The following is a 19638-nucleotide window of genomic DNA, read 5'->3' as shown; positions in this document are numbered from 1 at the left end:
TATTTTACTTTATTTTTGATTAAATAAATTCAGCCTTGGGGAGCATAAGAGACTTTAAAACTATCGAGACTTAAAAAATGTGGAAGTTTTTCCTAAATATTCATGAACAAAATATTAAGTTCGTGAATTATTCATGTTTTTTCCCATGGTCCTCTTATTGTGTTTTTTACTTCCCTGTGGCGTTTTTTTCTTGGTTGTTATTTGTAATGCTGCTGTTCATTTTTCTTTCATATACGCAGAAAAATCTCTTCATCTGTACCCTGGTGTCTGTTATTGTCCAAGAGGGCGGGAGTTGTTCGTCTGAATGATCGCTCTGCTGACCAATCAGAGCGCAGACAGCGATGCGCACGGGTGCGCGCCGGAAGAGCGCTGCAGCAGCAGCAGCAGCACACGGGACCGAAATGGCGTAGCGCGCAGTCCACCGCCGCAGCAGCGCAGCGGGGCCAGGCTCACCGAACATCTCCGAGCCTGGCCCGTCATACTTCAACCACCGAGTATGATGGAGATGACTTTTAGTTCCAGTTCACTCGCTTCGAAACCAGCACGAGATCACCGGAGACGGTAAGTGCACAAAGAGTGTTGACATGTACTACAGCGCTTGTCTTTGTCTAATCTTTGTGTTGCAGTTTCGCATTCCAGCACTTGCGTCACTCGGTAGATGGTCATGCATTGTGCGGGAGTAGAGATGCACATTATTTGGTTGTGTATGAATATACATTTTCATAGTTCTTTTAAGCACTTTGTCCTTTCCTTTCTTAAGTGCTCTAGAACTAATAACTATGTTATAAAATAAGGATGAATCTTAATGAACCTGCTTTGTCTTATCAAAACAGTGCCCTTCATATGTCATATCAAGAAAAGAAAGGATCAGTCCTGAAGGGAACTCATGACCAGGTAGGTCAGTTTGTACAGCAGAAATAACATAAGTTAATTCCTTGTATTTGCCAGTATTGACACTGATTTCACAAATTGATTCAGTTCAGATTCACCACCTTTTGTTTCAATTCTTATTTTAGTTCATTTAGATATATATCATGTACAATGCATGATATATATCCCACTATCCCACTATATATCCCACTTCCCCCCAAATCTCTTCCAACTACTGCTGTAAACTAAGCAAACTAAAATTTTAAATTGAAATGCAATTTATTTTTAGTTATAGGGGGTGTGCACTTACATCACAATTTGGTCATTTAACTAGATGCACGGGCATATTGGTGATAACCGGATGTAAAAAACAGCACGGATAATGTTCTACTGAAATACAACGGAAAAAACAATGTAGAAGCTGCTAAGTCATAGAGAAGAATTTAGTAAGCAGAAAAGGGAGCAAACTAAAGTTAATAGGAGGTAAAGATATGAGGAGTATTCATTAAGATATTAGCTTAATATTATATATCTGATATAATGGAAATGATAAGAACAAACATAAATATTGTCAAGATTCTTGCCCTGGAAAGTCTATAGTATCCCAAATATTTTTTCCAGTCCGGCCAATTAGTACAGCCCAAAACATGACAATAATTGACCATTTTCAGCAGCAGTAATGAGCAAAATATGCCAGTTTGTTTGGTTCAGTGGCATTGTTTACATTCAGTGCCACCGATATGGCCATTTGATGATGCATCGTTAAAACACTATATAATAATAAATACTTTAATTGTGATAAATATTAGCTGTTTCATATTAAACACTTCACACTGATGTGACACTAGTTGTTTTATTGATGTCTTTTCATGGTTAAACACTGATTAAGCAATTACTGATGAGCTGTTTATTTCAACATACCTTCCTGTCACTTCATACTTGAGATTTTTTTTGTTGTTGTTGTTTGAATTTTGTGATAACATTTTCAAAATTTGAAAATTGAGCCTGTTTCGTATCAAAAGTGACAAAGCTTGCGGAGATTATTGGATGCCAAGTGTGTTGCAAATAGAATTTAGTAAGGTTTTGTTCACACATCAACAGAAAAGACTAAAAGATCAATCTTGGGTTTTTAAAAAATTGATTTTGGTTCATCAAATTAAAATGGAGTTATCAGTATTGTTAACCCAGCCCTACCTCTTTACCTTATCTGACCTGTTTCGCATGTTTGTTCTGTGCAGATGAGACGGTCATCTCTTTGTTCTTCAAACTGCTCTCCATCCCGATAAGTTGACCTTCCTCCAGCGTTATTTCAGGGAAGTGTTTGTTCAGCATACCAACTGTCACTGGTCTATGAACATATCATCTCTGCACTTTGGAGACGACAGCTGAAGTTGTTTTTATCCATGAAAGAACTGTAAACTCTTCATGTGTCCAAAAAAAGTTAAGTAACACAATTGTGCCACAGTACAGAGCTACCATCTGGTCATATTTGTTATAAATAAATCCAGTGGAGTATTTATATGCTCACAGGTTGTTTTAAAAGAAAGTGAAAATGGAAAAAGCGAAAGCGCACTTGCTTTGCAGGTAAAACAAATGCACATTAAAAAAAACTAAATCATGCAAGCAAGATGAAGTAGCTTGATTCAACAATTTTATTATCTGCAGATTAAGTGCCTAGACATGTTTTTAACAGCTTCTGTCTTTCAGTTGTCTATTTCCATGGCTTGGCTTTAAATTTACAAGTAAAGCACTACTTGCTCATTTATTTAGTCTTGAAAGTGGCTGAAAATTTAACTTCTGAGACAACAAACTGTAGACAGATAGCTGTTCTATTAGTTCAGAACTCATACTGGTGCTTTCGCAAAACCATTGTACCATGCTTTCATGTTTTCTATGTATTTGTACTGACAAACCAAGACAGACGGTGGCACACTGACCCGAGCATAAGCTTTATAAATTCCACGGTTAAACCTTTCTAGTGGGGGTGGGGTGCTAATGAGATGCAGGACATAATGAAGTATAATTATTTTACTACCTCAGAAGTTACCACAGCTCAGACCCACACAGCGAGCACTCCGATCAAACTATATTCACATGCTTTTCTCATAGTAATGTAAATAAAAGTCATTGTCTGTCAAACGGTTTGGAAATCAGTTGGAAAAGGAGTGAGCATGTTTCGTTTCACTTCATGTGCATTATTTTATGAATAGGTTTGGGAATATTACTCAAATTGTATAGAGACCTTGTAGTTCACTGGTTAGACACTGGCAGCCAAAAGTTTGAAATAATTAAGTTGTTTAACTATTTTTAAAAGAAGCCTCTTCTGCTCATCAAGGCGGCATTTATTTGATCAAAAACACAGTAAAATCAGTAATATTGTGAAGTGTTATTACAATTTAAAATAACTCTTTTCTATTTGAATATTTTTTAAAATGTAATTTATTCCTGTGATGGCAAAGCTGAATTTTCAGCAGACATTACTCACATGATCCTTCATTATTATTATAAATGTTGAAATCAGTTTTTGTAGAGACTGTGAGATATTTTTATAGGATTCTTTGATTAATAGAAAGTTCATCGAACAACATTTGTTTTAAATAGATTTTTCCTTTACTGTCATGTTTGATGAATTTAATGCATTCTTGCTGAACAAAAATATTAATTTCTTTCTTTTTATACATTTACTTTGATAAAAATAAACGTTAATTAAGCACCAAATCATCACATTAAATTGTGTTCTGAAGGATTATGTGAAAATTCAGATTTGACAATACAGAAATAAATTACGTTTTGAAATATATTAAATTAGAAAACTGTTATTTAAAATTTCACAATATTACTGTTTTTAACTAAATTTCTAATGAAATAAATGTAGCCAATGGTGAGCATGAAAATGAAATCAAAACCATTAAAAACATTTTTTAAAAATCTGATTATTCCAAAGGTTTGGCTGCCAGTATCTATTTGTCCTACATGTTTTCCAGGACATACAGAGTGAAATAAACATATCATTTTCATCTAGTAACATTTTCATGTTTATTATCCTCATTAAGCCTGATGAGAGGCAGTAGAATGGTTAAATGTTAGGCCCGAGTCACAGCGTTATAAATAGTTGTTAATAGTTTAGTATGTTTCAGTGTAGCATCTCATAGATTACGGCAAGTAAGTCTCTGGGTTTCTGACGCAGCCTGTGCTCGGTCCTCAGCTACAGTGCACTGTGAACATAGGAATTTAACTTCATCCGTGCTGAGAAAATGTACCCAATATTTGTTTTGTTTGTACAGTAGTTTCTATCATACGAAGTGGTAGAAATATGATGTTTCTTGGGAGAAAGAGTAGTGAGGCCTCAGTGTGGGAAATGTGCAATATTTGTTTCTTTCCTTTGTCTTGTTTTAAGATGAATATGTATATTGTACAAACAAGTGACAAGTTGTTCGCAAAAACAACAAAATCACCAATGTCTTCCATTAAATGATGTATAGTTTCATCCGCTTGCTTTAGGGTGGCGGGATTTGTAGTGCCAGCATAAACATGGCCATGCATGTACGGTAGCGATGCTTGCTGAGTTTAATAGTCGTAGTGACATTCAGTATATGCTATTATAAAGTCGTTTAGAGTAAAAAATTAGGCAGATAAAGATTTAGTTAGTAACCACCATGGATGCAGCATCCACATCTTGATCGACTTGATTAAGAAGCGACTAGACGAGTCATTTTCTCTTCGTTTTAGTTTTTAATCAACAAACACAGTTGTTTATTCACAGGTAATCACTATTAGTTAATAATAATAATGTGTTGTAGCATGCTGAGGATTAGAAAAATGGCGGTTGGTGTTGACGTGCGGCTAGCCATGCTGAAATACATTTATATGTTTCATAAGCACTGTGTGAGTTTGTCCTAGTTTGTACTGTGCAAAAAGAAGTTCTGGGCCCAAAATAGTTGCTTCAGTCCCTGATGGGGCAGACAATTTGGCTTGGTGGCTTAGAAGATATTTCAGGTGTTGAAGTTCATACCTGTTTCGAGATGATACCTTTTCATGGAAACAAAAGAATTGATCCTGAAGCATTATTTGGTAATAATCAGACACAAAGGAGTATTCTTGTCCTGATTAGAAAGGGTAACCTAGAACTGTGTTTGTATTCATACCTCTAATATTGCATTCTCCATCAGGTAATGTTGTCTCAGACTAGAGCTGTGGGCAGATTTTTTCCTAGTAGCAGAAACTCTAAAGCAGGGGTCACCAGACCCGGTCCTTGAGGGCCGGTGTCCCTGCAGAGTTTAGCTCCAACCCTAATCAAACACACCTGAACCAGATAATCAAGCTCTTACTAGGTATGCTTGAAACTTCCAGGCAGGTGTGTTGAGGAAAGTTGGAGGTAAACTCTGCAGGACACCGGCCCTCCAAGTTTGGTGACCCCTGCTCTAAAGTAACATGTAGTATATTAAGTGGCATAAAGCAATTATCAAAGCATTGTAATGTAGATAAATACCTCAATGACTGGAATGCAAACTATATTTTTAAATATACTCAAAGATATGCAAGCCATGATGTGTATTAAGTTCAACGTTTAGAAGCAATAATCAGTTTATGCATGAGTTGTAGTGTCGGAATAGTTCAGTGGTATTTGTGAAATAGAAATCTGTAGCATATTTGTGACAGTGGTAAGTGTTTGATCCAGAACATCCCATTGCTCATATTTCGTAGTACAGAACAGCACCATTATTCATTGACACCAAATAAATATTTGACGGTAGCACTGAGGGTCTAACAAATATTAAAGACCTTTTTTATTTTGGACAGGTGGAGGAAAGTTATAAGCAGTAGCGAATATATATATATATATATGCAGGGCTTACGCCCTTCTATTGACCTTGCATGTTTACATACAAACCATTGTGGAACGCACATAAGCTGTATGTATATATAGCTTATTTTCATTAACAGCAATATGAGCAGTGTTCTGGTAGCATTTTGTGACACTCTGATGATTCATCGTCTCAGTGAATCCTGGGTAAACATTATACCACAATGCATTCACAAAACTGAAAAGATCCATTGGGAATTAACTAGTATTTTTTTAATAAGAGTGCAAAAAACATTTGCTAATGCATGGTAGAAGTGGATAAGAAATGTTTTGTGCTGCATGCAATAATTCAGCTTTGCTTGAACATATTTATGCAGAAATGTGATAAATCTATGAGTGGACCAATGTTGTGACTTTCTTTTCAAATGCATGAAATCCCAAAGGTTTATTGCTACTGTAAATTATTCACAGATGTATTCATTAAAAGATGTTACTTTTTGGATTTGAATATTGTATGATGAAAATGTAACAAGTCTGTGATTCAAGAGGCAAGATACAGTGAGTTTTAGCAAAATCGACTATTGTGAATTTTAATGGAACAAGTTCTTATTCATGTTCAGTGCAAATAGTGCAGAACATATGTTTATATGCTTTGCTGACCTGATTTGTGTTGCTGATTTTGCCTCTGAATGTGAAACTCTATGCTTAGTCTGATCTATGCACTACAGATGCGCCCCGCATGATTTTGTACAAAAAAAAATTAAATTTTAGCAATAAAAAAAGCAGCATGGTGCCAATCATAATCATCTGGTGTGTTTTCTTTCTTCAGTAGTGTAAGAGATTAGTTATTTTTCCTTTAATAATACAACAGTATATACATTTATTTACAGTTACACAATTGCTTTTCCTGCACAATGTAAATACAGAAATGCAATATGGTAACCAAGCTAGTTAACATTCATAATTTTTTAAAGCATGAAAGAGTTATTCAAAACATAATACAAAAATACTTTATTTCAACAATTACAACAAAACAACTGTACATATTCCATGCCTGGCATTTCTTTAGCTTACACTGTCTGTGTACAATTTTTCCATCATTTCTTCCAGAATCTTCACCTGCTTCAGCTGAGCTTCTAAGTCCTGCTTCAGCTAGAAAGAAGAGAAAGAAAAATGCACATTGTTCAATCCAACTAAGTTGAGTAACTATAAAGGCAACCTATTATATAATTTAACAGAATATGATGTTGATTCACTTATGCAAAACAGAGTATACAGGCCATTCTACAGAATTGGTTCAAAGTCAGATTTGGAAATGACTTGGAAAAAAAAAAATTTGCTTATTTCCACAAATTTAGTATGTATGCAAATTGTATATGATCCAAAGTAGTAGTATCTGTAGTAGTTGTGCAGTTAATTCTCATATTGTATTTTCAGAAAGTTTTGGAATATTTGTACTTACTTGTAAATATTTTTTTCTATTTTATTATTTAAACGTTTTCAGATGTAAATAACAATAACAATTACAATTTTAACAATATTTCAAATGTGATTTATAAGACTTGCATTTTGAATACAATTTTGCTTTGTAAAAGGCAAAAAGTTGATCATACTGATTTCAAACTTAAGGATTCATTTGTTTAAATATACATTGAACCAAACACTATTATAACATCTTAGTTGATTATTCAGTACTTTATTTTTGACAAAACATCCTGTGTTTCAGTTGTGACTGCACATTTTTGGTAGTGACCGCATCACATTACAGAATATTAAACCCACATACTAAAACACTACTAAAACTGCATAAAAAAATACAATTGCATAACTGTACTAAAATTTCATTTATTTGCCTCAGATAGGATTGTGTGTACCCTTTTGTCACTACCGAAACAATGATGATGTTTCGGTCGTGACTGTTATGGCAGTGACAATTTTATGGGATAACAACCAAAAAAAAAACAAAGATGTCACTAAAACTGCACCAAATGTTTTGATCGTGACTGTTTCGGTAGGGACAGTTTTAGATACTTTTGAGCCTACCTCAAAGATGCTAATCAGCACATGGTTAGCTAACACAACTCTGAACTTCATTCTTTAAAGTTACACACAGATTTTTTAACACATTTATCTCAAAATGACTCACCATGTAGCTATGAGAGAGAGGGACACACAAATATTTCCTGACCACAAATGTTGGGGTGTAATTAAAAATCAGCCTCAGGCAATAGGCTAAAACATTCATTGTTTCTGTAGTGACATAAAACTGCAGGACTTTTTTTTTTTAATTAGTTACATAAAGTTTCAGAATTTACAAAGAAAATAAAAAAATATATTTTTTGAACTTCACTTTTTTAAAAATAAAGAGATTTACAAAAACAATCATGAATAAAATGCAAAAATTATTTCAACATTTTCATAAGTTCAAAGTTAGAAGTTAGGGTTCAGGAAAGCCACCACCACTTAATACATATTAAGCTTACTGATATTTCAAATATTACTGTGGGTTTCAGCAGATTTTAGTGAACATCTAAGATTTGAATACTTCCTTTTTAAATGTGTTTTTTGGTTGTGGGACCACAATTTGCACCAATTCTGTAGAATGGCTCATATATATATGGGCATGAATACTCACCTCTTTAATATTTTTGTCCACGGGTCTGTGTTTAAAGTTTACTTTGGAGGCTTTAACACATGTGCCACTTCTTAGCATGTAGCTAAAATGTAAAAGAAACATTTGTCAAATGAAAAAATTATCGTTTCTTTTTTTATTTTTCATCAAAAAAATGACGCAACAATTAGAAAAAATAAACTTTTCTGATGCATTCAGATTTTATGGTAAATGAAGTTAAAAACTTGCATTAAAAAAATGAAATTTTACTCAGGCCATCCAGGCCATAGATTAGTTTGTTTCTTCATCAGAACAGATTTTGAGTATTTTTATGAATGGGTGCTGTCAGAATGGGTGCTGTCACAATAATCTACAAGTAACAAAGTACAAGCACACGCTTCTAACACGCAAGTTTTTACTTCACAAGAAGTTAATTGATTACGACTGCTTCTATTGTCCTCGTTTGAATAAAAGCATCTGCTGACTACATGTAAAAGTAATTGATGGACTGGAGTAATATGCATTATTTTGATGTTTTTGGCACCCATTGTGTAATGCTTAATTTCTCCAAATGTGTCTTGAAGAAGAAACAACCTCATTTACATATTGGATGGCCTGAGGGTGGGTACATATTTAGCAAATGTTCATTTTGGGTGAACTATTCCTCTAAAGAAATTCACTTTTGTCAGCGTGGACATTATTATTTCAAACTACACCCACCAGTTCATCAGCTCTTTTCGTAAAAGGAAGAGATTTCGTAAAGCAGACAGGTGCTCTGGGGTGGAGTGAAGAGCCAGGCCAACAGCACCATGACAACCAGCACAATGAAGGACTTGGTAGGTGCTACAGAGAGAAATCACAAGATGATGGAACATCCAGCACATGCTGGACATGAGTTGAGCTGGTTGAGATCAACAGACAGCAATACTTACGAGAAAGCCAGCTGACCATTCAAACTCATCTCCAGCTTTTTATCCACCTTCACATCCTCAGTAACTTCTGCGAAGGAAAAGTTTAAAATGCAGCAGTTGTAACAACACGTGTTTGGTGCTTTTTACACGACGACTGCATCCATATCTACACAGCTTTGAGTCGGCATGCTTTTAAAAGTATTCCCAAAACAACTTACTCAAACAAATGATACTCTGAAGGCTCTGGACTTCTCCACAGATACCGAGAGAGTCTCCGAGCACTGTGTTGCATGTCATGCATTGCAGCACACTGCAATTCCTATAGTCAGCCATACAGATTTCTCCGTCCTTCACTGCTCTTAACTGATCTGCAATGGAGCTAGTCTGTGTCGAATCACATGGACCGATATCACAAGAGCTTTCGTGAAAACTTAGAGTGCTGTTCGACATCATTACATAAGCAAACTTTGTTCTTACTCACACAATTTTAAAAGACGCAACTACGTAAATTCATTTCTTAGCTTGAACTTAGGTGGCGCCCTAAACGGCTCCCTCATAACCCGCCTTTGCCGAAGCCTTTAAGCCAATCAAAACCAAAGAGTCACAAACGCCACTTCTTATTGGAAGAAGCGCGGCGGCGTCATGAGCTTCTCAACCAATCATCTAGCGGAAAGGACTGTTTTTGAAACGCGTTATTTTTCAAACGGCAAACCCACCTAAACAAACTGAGTTGTAGAGCACAGAGACGTCAATTTCTGTATTACAGTTATATATCTGCAGTTTTTACATTGAGTTTATCCACAATATGGATTTGGATTCGCTTAAATATGCGGAATTGCAGCGCATCGCGAAAGAGGTTGGACTGAAAGCAAATATGAAGGTAAATCGCGTTTACTGCGGAAACGTTAAAGCGATGCTGTGGTGCGTATCTGCAGCCATTCCCTGTGTAACGTTACTAAACGACCTGTAAATTGCATGAGTAAAAGTAGATTCATCCCGTATGTTTTTATACGAACGTTTTACTAATTCAAGTATGGCAAGTTTTTTTTAGGTTTTGGATTAGTTTCTTGACGTTTTTATTAAATGCTCAATGCTCATTTGTTTCTAGGCTGAAAAGCTGTTGAACGCCTTAAAAGAACACTTTTCTCAACAACAACAACAGCAGACATCTGAAAATGTGAGTATTATTTTTGTGTATTGTCGCCATAATATTTCTAAAATCATAAGAGTTGCTGTAACCCAATGATATCGCATTGTTTGCAGGGGAATGATGCAGCCACCGCGGACGCGCACGATCCTGTCCCAGCTGTGGACGAGCAGGGCGCGCACACTGCAACGTTTGTGACCGAGCGCCGAGGAAAAGGCCGCACTGCCAAGAGAAAGCTCAGTGACTCCGCACCTGTGACTGCTCAGGTATTCATGAGCATATGTACAGCTTTTCATTTTTAGTTTTAAGAATTTGTTTTAACCACATCTTGGGTCATGTAAGTCATTTTTACAAAAATATGTAATATTTAGGCTGAAGAAAAACCAGCACAAGAGGAGAGCCGAAGGGGCTCCAAGAGGAGGAAAGTGTCCTTAGCCAAGGATACAAAGACTCCAGTTCCACCTGAAACTTCTACTAAAGAAGATCCTGTGGAGAAATCTGGGGAAGCCAATCCAGACTCTGAAGACGCTCCTGCAGAGCCAAGTGTTAAAGGTAAAACAACCTCGGTTTTAAGTTGCTCATGGAGAGTAGATGTTATTAATTAATCTTTTAATTAAGATCTAATAGATGAGAGAGATAAGCTACCTTGTGATTTGTCCCTTGACAGTGTATGTGGTGTTGACTATTAAAATCTGTCTTCCAGGTGTGGGGAGAAGAACAGTGGGTAAAATCCCCCCGTCTTGAGGGTCTGATGAAGAGAAAACCTGCACTGCGGCCAACAACTCCTAGTAATAAGATCCTTCTAACTTTAGACACTAAAAAACAACATTTTTTTCAGTTCTTGTGCTATTCAAAAGACAGATTCTTGTTCTTGTTAAGGTCACTGTTTCAGTTGAGCTTATTTAATATGTAACCAAATAATCTGAGCTCTGCCTTTGAGTAATGTGTTTGCAAATCACTCTTCCCCAGACTTCAAGAAACTCCACGAGGCTCACTTTAAAAAGATGGAATCCATCGATTCGTATGTCCAAAGGAAGAACAAACAAATGGACGAGCTAAGGAACTCTGCCAGAGAGCTGAAGGTAACGATAAGAGCAAAACCCTGGCCTGTCAAATAAAATAACCAATATTATTGTTGGTAAATTGGTAGTTCACCCAAAAAATAAAAATGTATCATTTACTCACCCTCATGTTATTCCAAACCTGTATGACTTTTTATTCTACGGAACAAAAAAAGAAGATATTTTGAAGAATGTTGGTAACCAAACTGTTTTGGTTCCCATTGACTTCCACTGTATGGGGGGGGAAAACAATGGAACAATATTTTTAAGTTCCTAACATGAGGATGAGCAAATATGACTTCTTTTTTTTTTTTTTTTTTTTTAGACAATTCCAACAATTTTTGTTAATTGCAATAAGCAATATAAATACTAGATGAACACTTTAAACAAAAATGATAAATGTTGCCTTGGGAATAAACAAAAAAAAACATTAAAATCACAAACTATATAAATAAAATTATATATATGAAGAGCTCATTTGCAAAAACAGAAATCTGTTTTTAACAATTAACAAGATATTTTGGTATAATGTAAAACTACCAAAAAAATACAGCAAACTAACACAATAAAAACATTTAAAAAAACATGATTTTTCATGAGTTATCTCAGTTTTCAGAGTTTGAACAGTGTAGTTTGAGTTCCAAATCTTTTATTTACAAGTGGTTTATTTATTTATTTTTGTAATTTCAGACTCTGTCAGAGAAGATGCTGATGAAATCGGTTGAAACAAAGGCTCAAACTGTAAGTCACCAGACAGATTGAATATCTGTAGTGTCAGTCTGTGTCATTATGATTCATTGTGAATTCACATACACCCTTATCAAGTTTTGTGTCAGATCATCTTTATGAAACTAGAAAAAAATCTTACATCTTGTTAAATGAGAATTGTATATCATGTCTAAGTCAAACAAGTATGTTCTTTCTGGAAGTGTTTGTCCTGAATCATAAGCAAACTTTGGTATTGTCTCCCATTAGAAGGTGCCTGCTAGCAGAGTGTCTCTCTTCAGTCCTGGAGTGCAAGAGAAAAAAACATTGGCAGAAAAACGGAGGCTCACTCAGCAGACCGCCAGCAAGTCTGCTTTGAAGGACAGCACCACCTTCAGGCCAACTGTCCTCACCACTAACAAAATCAATGTCCGGTAAATACATCAATGGCTCATTCACTTACATTTATAATGCTTCAGAAAGCTCATACAAAGTTTTTTTTGTAGCTTTGTGAACAACTGATGTCAAATTGACTATATTTAACGATATCCTTACTGCGTTTCTGGGCCTTGGAAGATTTCAGATGCATTGCTGTCAGTGCAGGGTCAGAAAGCTCTCAGATTTAAAAAAAAATATCTTAATTTTTGTTCTGAAGATGGTCTTACAAAGGAATTACGAATTTTGCACGACATGAGGGTGAATAATTAATGACAGAATTTTTATTTTTGGGTGAACTAGCCCTTTAAATGTTGATTTTCACTTAACTGCTGTTTCAATCTCTAGGTTCTCGCAGGCCACTCACGATAACGAATACAAGCGTTCGCTGATAAAGACCCCAGCTCGTATGTCTCCTCTCGTCCCTCTTACCTCTACTCCAGGGAGGAAATCTGATGTTCACTCCAAACCTGAACTTAATAAAAGTATTGGTGCCATCAAAACACCTGGTAAGAATAATGCCATTGTATTGCACTTTATCAAAAAAAAAAAAAAAAAAAGATTTTATGAATCATTTGTTTTAATTGTTGTTGTTTGTTGCAGGAGTTACTCCGTTTGTTTTTAATGGGAACAACAGTGTGTCAGTCACCCCTGGTGTCACCAAGAAGAACACATTTGATCTGAAAGCCAGTCTCTCTCGTCCACTCTCCTACAAACCGCACAAAGGTATGTGCACACTCAGACAAAAATGTGAATTAAGTGCCCAGAACTAAAATGTTTGGCAGTCAGTGCTTTCTTGAATTGTATTTGCTTGCTATTCATTGTTTTTCTCTTATATCTGCAGGAAAACTGAAGCCTTTTGGACCTCCACAAGAGAATGCAGCACTTAATAAATCTCAGACTGTTCCTTCACACCAGAAAAACTATAAACAGCACCAAGTTCAAACCAGGTGGGATGCTTGTTTTAGTTGTGCATTGATTGGTCACTACTTTGCAAAAGGTTGGGGTCTTTTTTTTTTTTTTTTTAGAGAAATTAATATATTTATTCAGCAAGGATCCTTTAAAATGATCAAAAGTGATGGTAAAGACGTATAATGTTACAAAAACTTTATATTGATCAAAGAATCCTGAAAAAAATGTATCAAGATGTCCACAAAAATATTAAGCAGCACAACTGTTTTCAAAATTCATAAATGATTCTTGGCAGCAAATCGTATTACAGTTTTTAGTAGATTTTAAATTGTAATAATTTTTCACACTATTCCTGATTTTACTATATTTATGATCAAATAGATGCAACTTTGGTATGCAAAAGAGACTTCAAAAACATTACAAAAAACTTGCCAACCCTAAACTTTTAAACTGTAGCGTACATTTGAATTTCTGGCATCTCATTGTCTGAAATGAAACTTCTCCACACTGAATATGTTTTGATTTTTAACTTTCAGAGAGGAGAGACGTGCCAAGCACACAGAAGACCGAAAACAAAAGAAAGAGAAGGTGTTGGGTGCCAGACGAGGCCTGGTTATGGCCTAACTCCAGTGTTTTTACTGTTTTACTATCTTAGATATTTACTGTACAGCTTTTAGCTTTTGTCTTCTTTACTGTTTAACTTTTGTCTTCTATCTGTTTTATTCCAAACTTTTGTACATATTTTGCTTTTCTGTAAACACTTGTTTTTTTGCTAGATCAATATGCTTAGTATGAGGTCATTCAACAAAAGCTTTCATTTTTTGAATCCATTTATAGATGAGGATTTTATACTTTTTAAATCATTTTTGTTATGTGTAAAAAAGTGTTTGCCCTTGTGCATTTCTATTTAGTATAAATGGTTTTTTGTACTAGCCTTCAATTAAATGTAAAGACAGAAACAGTAATGTCACTCAAAACATTGGTCACACAAAATGTATATTAGAAATTGAGCGATATTCATAAACATCATTTTGTACTTTGTCTGTAATGTGGTCCTTTTTTGTGTGTATATATGTGTGTGTGTAAAAGATTTCAGCCTTCAAAAAATACGTCCAGTGAATATTTGCAAAAGTTTTTATTAATAAAGCACTGTCTATCTGTCATATACAATTGTTGAATCTTGTTTAATCCAACTAAACCTCTGGATTTCTCTTGTAAAGTTCATATGCAAACTCCTCTGTGTGAGCAAGGTCATTGCACAGGCCAATGAAGTCAATCTCCAGCTGAAATGGGCCATCTGCTTTATCTCCCAATGTAAAACCAATACTCTTTACCTAAAAGCACAAACAAGTTTTTATGTAAGAATCTGAGGCTTGAATGAATATGTGTCATACTGCTGTCATAAATATATCATCAAAGTGAAAATAAGAACAAATATTAAATGCTCATATCAATTACTAGATACGATAGGAAGATGCTGACCTTATCTAACCAGAGAACATGCTGGTCATCCTGTATTCTTCCCCGGCTGGAAAGGAAAAACTTGGAGAATGGGATCTGTAAAAATGTTTTACAAATAAGAAGTTTGGACTAAATATTATTTATGTTACTTTAAAAAAAAAAACTTACCCCATCCCCAAACTTTTAGACAGTAGTGTAAAATAGATTCATTTGGATGCACTTTAATATGAACTGCAGACAAAGTGTGTTCTAGATGTTCATTCATGTACATTTCTAAAGACCTGCCTTGACATCCTGCCAGTAGGGTCCCCCTCTAGTGTAGAGGAAGTAACTGTAGATGTCATCTCTTTGATGAGAAAAGAAGGTCTCTGCAGACACGTTTACCATCCACGGTCTTCCATCGCCCCGGATACGCATGTGTAATGTGTTGAAACTTGACCAGTCATAATGCTTTTTTTCTGTCAAATGAGGCCTGGAACAGAAAAGAATATTTTAAAGGTCAAATGGCATGTTGTTGCTCTTTTACTGCTCACTTTAAATGCATGTAAATTAATGCAAATAACAACCTCTAAAGCTGTGTTTCTTAATACTTCTGCCCTTCTAAAAATGTCTCTTATGGTCATCAAGGCTGCATTTATTTGATTAGAAATACAGAAAATAACAGGAATGGTGTCACATGAATCTTCTTACATGCTGATTTATTATTAGAATTATCTATATATTGAAGGCAGATGTGCTGCCAAATATATTTTTGGAGCCTAAGATATTTTTTTCAGAATTCTTTGATGATTAAAAAGTTAAAAAGAACAGCATTTATTCAAAATATAAATCTTTTCTAACATTTTCTAAAAGTCTTTGCTATCACTTGTTAGCAATTTCAAACATCCTTGTTGACTAAAAGTATTAATTTCTTTCAAAAAGAAAAGAATACAAATTTACTGACCCCAAACTTTTAAACGGTAGTATATATTGTTAGAAAAGATTTCCATTTTAAGTAAATGCTGTTCTTTTTTACTTTTTATTCATCAAACAATTCTGAAAAAAGTATCACAGGTTCCAACTGTTTTCAACATTGATAATAAATCATTATATTAGAATGATTTCTGAAGGATCATGTGACACTGAAGACTGGAGTAATGATGCTGAAAATTCAGCTTTGCATTACAGGAATAAATTACATTTTAATGTATATTGAAATAGAAAACCATTATTTTAAATTCCAATAATATTTCACAATATTACATATTTTATTGTAATTGTATTTACTGTATTGTAAACTTTAATTTTCTGTAAAGCTGCTTTGCAACAATTTGTATTGTGAAAAGCGCTATACAAATAAACTTGAATTGAATTAAACTGAATTTAATTTTTTCTGTATTTTTGACCAAATAAACATAGCCTTGATGAGCATAAGAAACTTATTTAAAAACATTAAAAATCTTACCAATCACAAACTTTTGAACAGCTTTTTGAACTTTCGAATTACATTGTCTCAGTGTGTATTCTTTATAAATTATATAATTATAAAATAAAAAAAAACACCTATTGTCTACCGAAGGTTTGAGTTTAAGAGTTTTATGAAGATATTATTACAAGGATGCATTACATTGATCTAAAGTGACATGAAGACATTTATAATGTTACAAAGGTTTCTATTAAAAATAAATACTGTTCTTTTGAACTTTCTATTCATCAAAGAACAAAGAGTCTTGAAAAATTAAGGTTTTGACAAAAATAGTAAGCAGCACAGCTGTTTTGAACACTGATAATAATAAGAAATCAGCATATTAGAATGATTTCTAAAGGATCATGTGACACTGGAGCTACTGAAAATTCCACTTTTCCATCACAGAAGGAAATATTTATTTTAAAGTGTATAATAATATTTCTGTTTTTTTTTAATGTATGTATGTATTTTAATCAAAGCCTTGGTGACCATAAGAAATTTCACACAAAACCAGTCATAAGCAAATTTGTACATTTTTCAAAATTGAGATGTGTATATCATCTGAAAGCTGAATAAATAAGCTTTCCATTGATGTATGGTTCGTTAGGATAGGACAATGTTTGGTCGAAATCTGGAATCTGAGGGTGCAAAAAAATCTAAATATTGAAAAAAAGTTGTTCAAATGAAGTTCTTAGCAATGCATATTTTTTTTCCTATTTACGGTAGGAAATTTACAAAATATCTTTAAGGAACTTGAACTTTATTTGATATCCTAATGATTTTTGATATAAACGAAAATTTTATAATTTTGACCCATACAATGTATTTTTGGCTATTGCTACAGTTATACCCATGTGACTTAAGACTGGTTTTGTGGTCCAGGGTCATATCTTAATCCCGATTAATCGTTTGACAGCTCTATGGAGAAATGGAGAAATGTTGGATCTCTGTACTGACCAGCGGTTGTTTGGAGCGCAGAGTGCAGTATCCACTGTATCGAGTCTCTCCATCACGGGGGAGGCGCAGAGCACAAGGTCCCGTACAGCAAACATGTGGTGTTGTTCTTGCCCAGTTTGATGTATGCCTCACTGCGACCTCCAATCTCCTGATCAGATGACACCACCCACTGACTGAGACTCTCTGGTCCACGGAACTCCCACTGGACACGCGTCTGTTCCAGCATGTGCTCTATTAACGGCTTTCCTTCAGGTCCAGTCCAGCGCAGGACAAACTCATCCTTCAACAACCCAATGTGCTTCTTGATACCCTCCACACCTTTGGAGAAATCAAACTGTATCTTTTGCCAGGGCCAGCGGGTGTCTGGAGGCTGGCCTGGTCTGCGGTAATCACGCTCATAGATGCTCCTGGTGCTCAGGATAACGGAGCATCTGAGGGTAGATGGCAATAACAGAGTCTGTCTGGAAATGATGCCATAAACTCCAAACAGAGTTTTTAATGTTGTCTTTGATACAGCCATTTGCTATTAGTATCTCTTGCGATCAGCATTCAGTAGAATCCTGAAAGAAATGAAAACATCATATTTAATGATTTTTTTTTTTTCAATAATAATCCAAAATAATAAAAATAAATCATTGAAAATTCAGTTGCTCTATGGCAGGGGTTTTCAGTCTTTTAGTCGCCACGGATCTCCAAAATTTAATCATCCTCTAACTGGACTACCATTCAAAAGTTTTTTATATTGTTTTTAAAGAAGTCTCTTCTGCTTCTACAATTATTTCATCCAAAGTACAGCAAAAACAGTAAAATTCTGAAATATTTTTACTATTTAAAATAACTGTTTTACATTTGAATATATTTTTAAAAAAATGTAATTTATTCCTGTGATCAAAGCTGAATTTTTAGCATCATTACTCCAGTCACATGATCCTTCAGAAATCATTCTAATATTCTGATTTGCTGCTTAACAAAACATTTATTATTATTATTATGTTGAAAACAGCTGAGTATAATTTTTTCAGGTTTCTTTTATGAATAAATGTTCAGAAGAACAGAATTTATCTGAAATAGAAATTATTTTGTAAAATTATGTTTAGATCAATTTATAAAATGCTGTTTTTTTTTTTTAATTTTCTCCACCATTTTAAATATTGATAATAATAATAATAAAAATGTTTCTTGAACAGCAAATCAGCATATTAGAATGACTTCTAAAGGATCGTGTGACACTCAAGACTGGAGTAATGATGCTGAAAATTTAGCTGTGATCACAGGAATAAATTACATTTTAAAATATATTATTTAGTTATTTTATATAGTAAAAGAGTAAAAATATTTTACAATATTACTACTTTTGCTGTATTTTGGATCAAATAAATGCAGCCTTGGTGAGCAGAAGAAAATTCTTTAAAAACTTTAAAAATCTTACTGTTCAAAAATGTTTGACTGGCAGTGTATACAGTTTCTAAATGTCTATATAGTCTAAATTAATTAGATAAATAGTACAAGATAATAAGAAGAAAATAATTCAAACTATAATATTTAGATTAAAATAAATAAATAGTTAAAAATAGATTAAATAAGTAAATGATAAAAATGAATAAAAAGTAGAATTAAATAAATAATAATAATACATTTAACAGTGCAGCAGCACACTAAAGTAAGATTAAAAAAAACGTATGACTAATTTAATAAACACTAAATATTTTCCAAATAATATTTTAAATTGGTTTAGGCATATCAATGTAAATGAATACTATATTATTATTATAAATTAGTATAAATTGGGTCTTTTAATCTAAATTTTAGGATGGGGGTCTCCATGATCATATTTGGTGTCATCTAAAGGACAGAAACCCCTGGTCTAAAGGAATAAATCTCATTTGACTTTATATGACATTCACAAGTCAATACATACAAGAGCCACTCCATGATTTAATGTTTTAATGACTACCGTTGTAAATATATTAAAACAGCAAGTGTAACCACATTTATCATGGTTAAAAAAAACATAAATGAATGAATAAACATAAACCATGGCTTGAAAAGCAACTACGTACTCATTTCTGACATTCAAACATGCCATTACGGTCCGTCATATAATCTGTCCTTACCTGAAACAAGCACATGTGTTTATGGTCCTACCGACAACAAATATCTCTCGCCGTTGATTTTCGCGCACATCACATGTAGCGATTAAGAAATATCATTAGAATTTTCGCCAATTGTACGTATACATATAATGCAAGATCATTAGATACAGCACATATCTGACCCTGTATATCTCGTCGATGTTTATGGGGAGTGACGTGTGCGC

The 19638-nt window shown here is 34.3% G+C and overlaps 3 protein-coding genes and 1 long non-coding RNA gene across 4 annotated transcripts; 2 read left to right on the top strand and 2 right to left on the bottom strand.

Annotated features, from left to right (window-relative positions):
- The first annotated feature begins 371 nt into the window (after positions 1-371).
- On the top strand, positions 372-6477 carry LOC127174862 (uncharacterized). The gene is made up of 3 exons (XR_007828912.1): positions 372-561; positions 834-894; positions 2109-6477. It is a non-coding gene; the product is annotated as an uncharacterized LOC127174862 (long non-coding RNA).
- A 193-nt stretch (positions 6478-6670) lies between these two features.
- Positions 6671-9930, bottom strand: oip5 (opa interacting protein 5). Its single transcript, XM_051125485.1, has 5 exons — positions 9415-9930; positions 9218-9284; positions 9006-9128; positions 8310-8391; positions 6671-6826 (listed from the first exon to the last, which is right to left on the bottom strand). Exons 1-5 carry the CDS (start codon positions 9647-9649, stop codon positions 6740-6742), a joined length of 594 nt encoding a protein of 197 aa, XP_050981442.1. The 5' UTR covers positions 9650-9930; the 3' UTR covers positions 6671-6739.
- A 2-nt stretch (positions 9931-9932) lies between these two features.
- nusap1 (nucleolar and spindle associated protein 1) lies at positions 9933-14587 on the top strand. The gene is made up of 12 exons (XM_051125489.1): positions 9933-10076; positions 10305-10373; positions 10460-10609; positions 10715-10909; positions 11065-11131; positions 11313-11425; positions 12095-12145; positions 12380-12543; positions 12893-13053; positions 13148-13270; positions 13389-13494; positions 13993-14587. The coding sequence occupies exons 1-12, from the start codon at positions 10002-10004 to the stop codon at positions 14078-14080; spliced, it is 1362 nt and encodes a 453-aa protein (XP_050981446.1). The 5' UTR covers positions 9933-10001; the 3' UTR covers positions 14081-14587.
- Positions 14577-19630, bottom strand: ndufaf1 (NADH:ubiquinone oxidoreductase complex assembly factor 1). Its single transcript, XM_051125477.1, is given in 7 exon segments — positions 14577-14790; positions 14939-15013; positions 15203-15373; positions 15375-15389; positions 17322-17381; positions 17383-17881; positions 19436-19630. Coding segments are annotated over 6 exon segments (921 nt in total). The 5' UTR covers positions 17842-17881; positions 19436-19630; the 3' UTR covers positions 14577-14649.
- Between the last annotated feature and the right edge of the window lie 8 nt (positions 19631-19638).

This window comes from Labeo rohita, chromosome 13, assembly GCF_022985175.1.
Source record: "Labeo rohita strain BAU-BD-2019 chromosome 13, IGBB_LRoh.1.0, whole genome shotgun sequence".
Classification (NCBI taxonomy): domain Eukaryota; kingdom Metazoa; phylum Chordata; class Actinopteri; order Cypriniformes; family Cyprinidae; genus Labeo; species Labeo rohita.
This window is presented reverse-complemented; position numbering and strand designations above follow the sequence as displayed.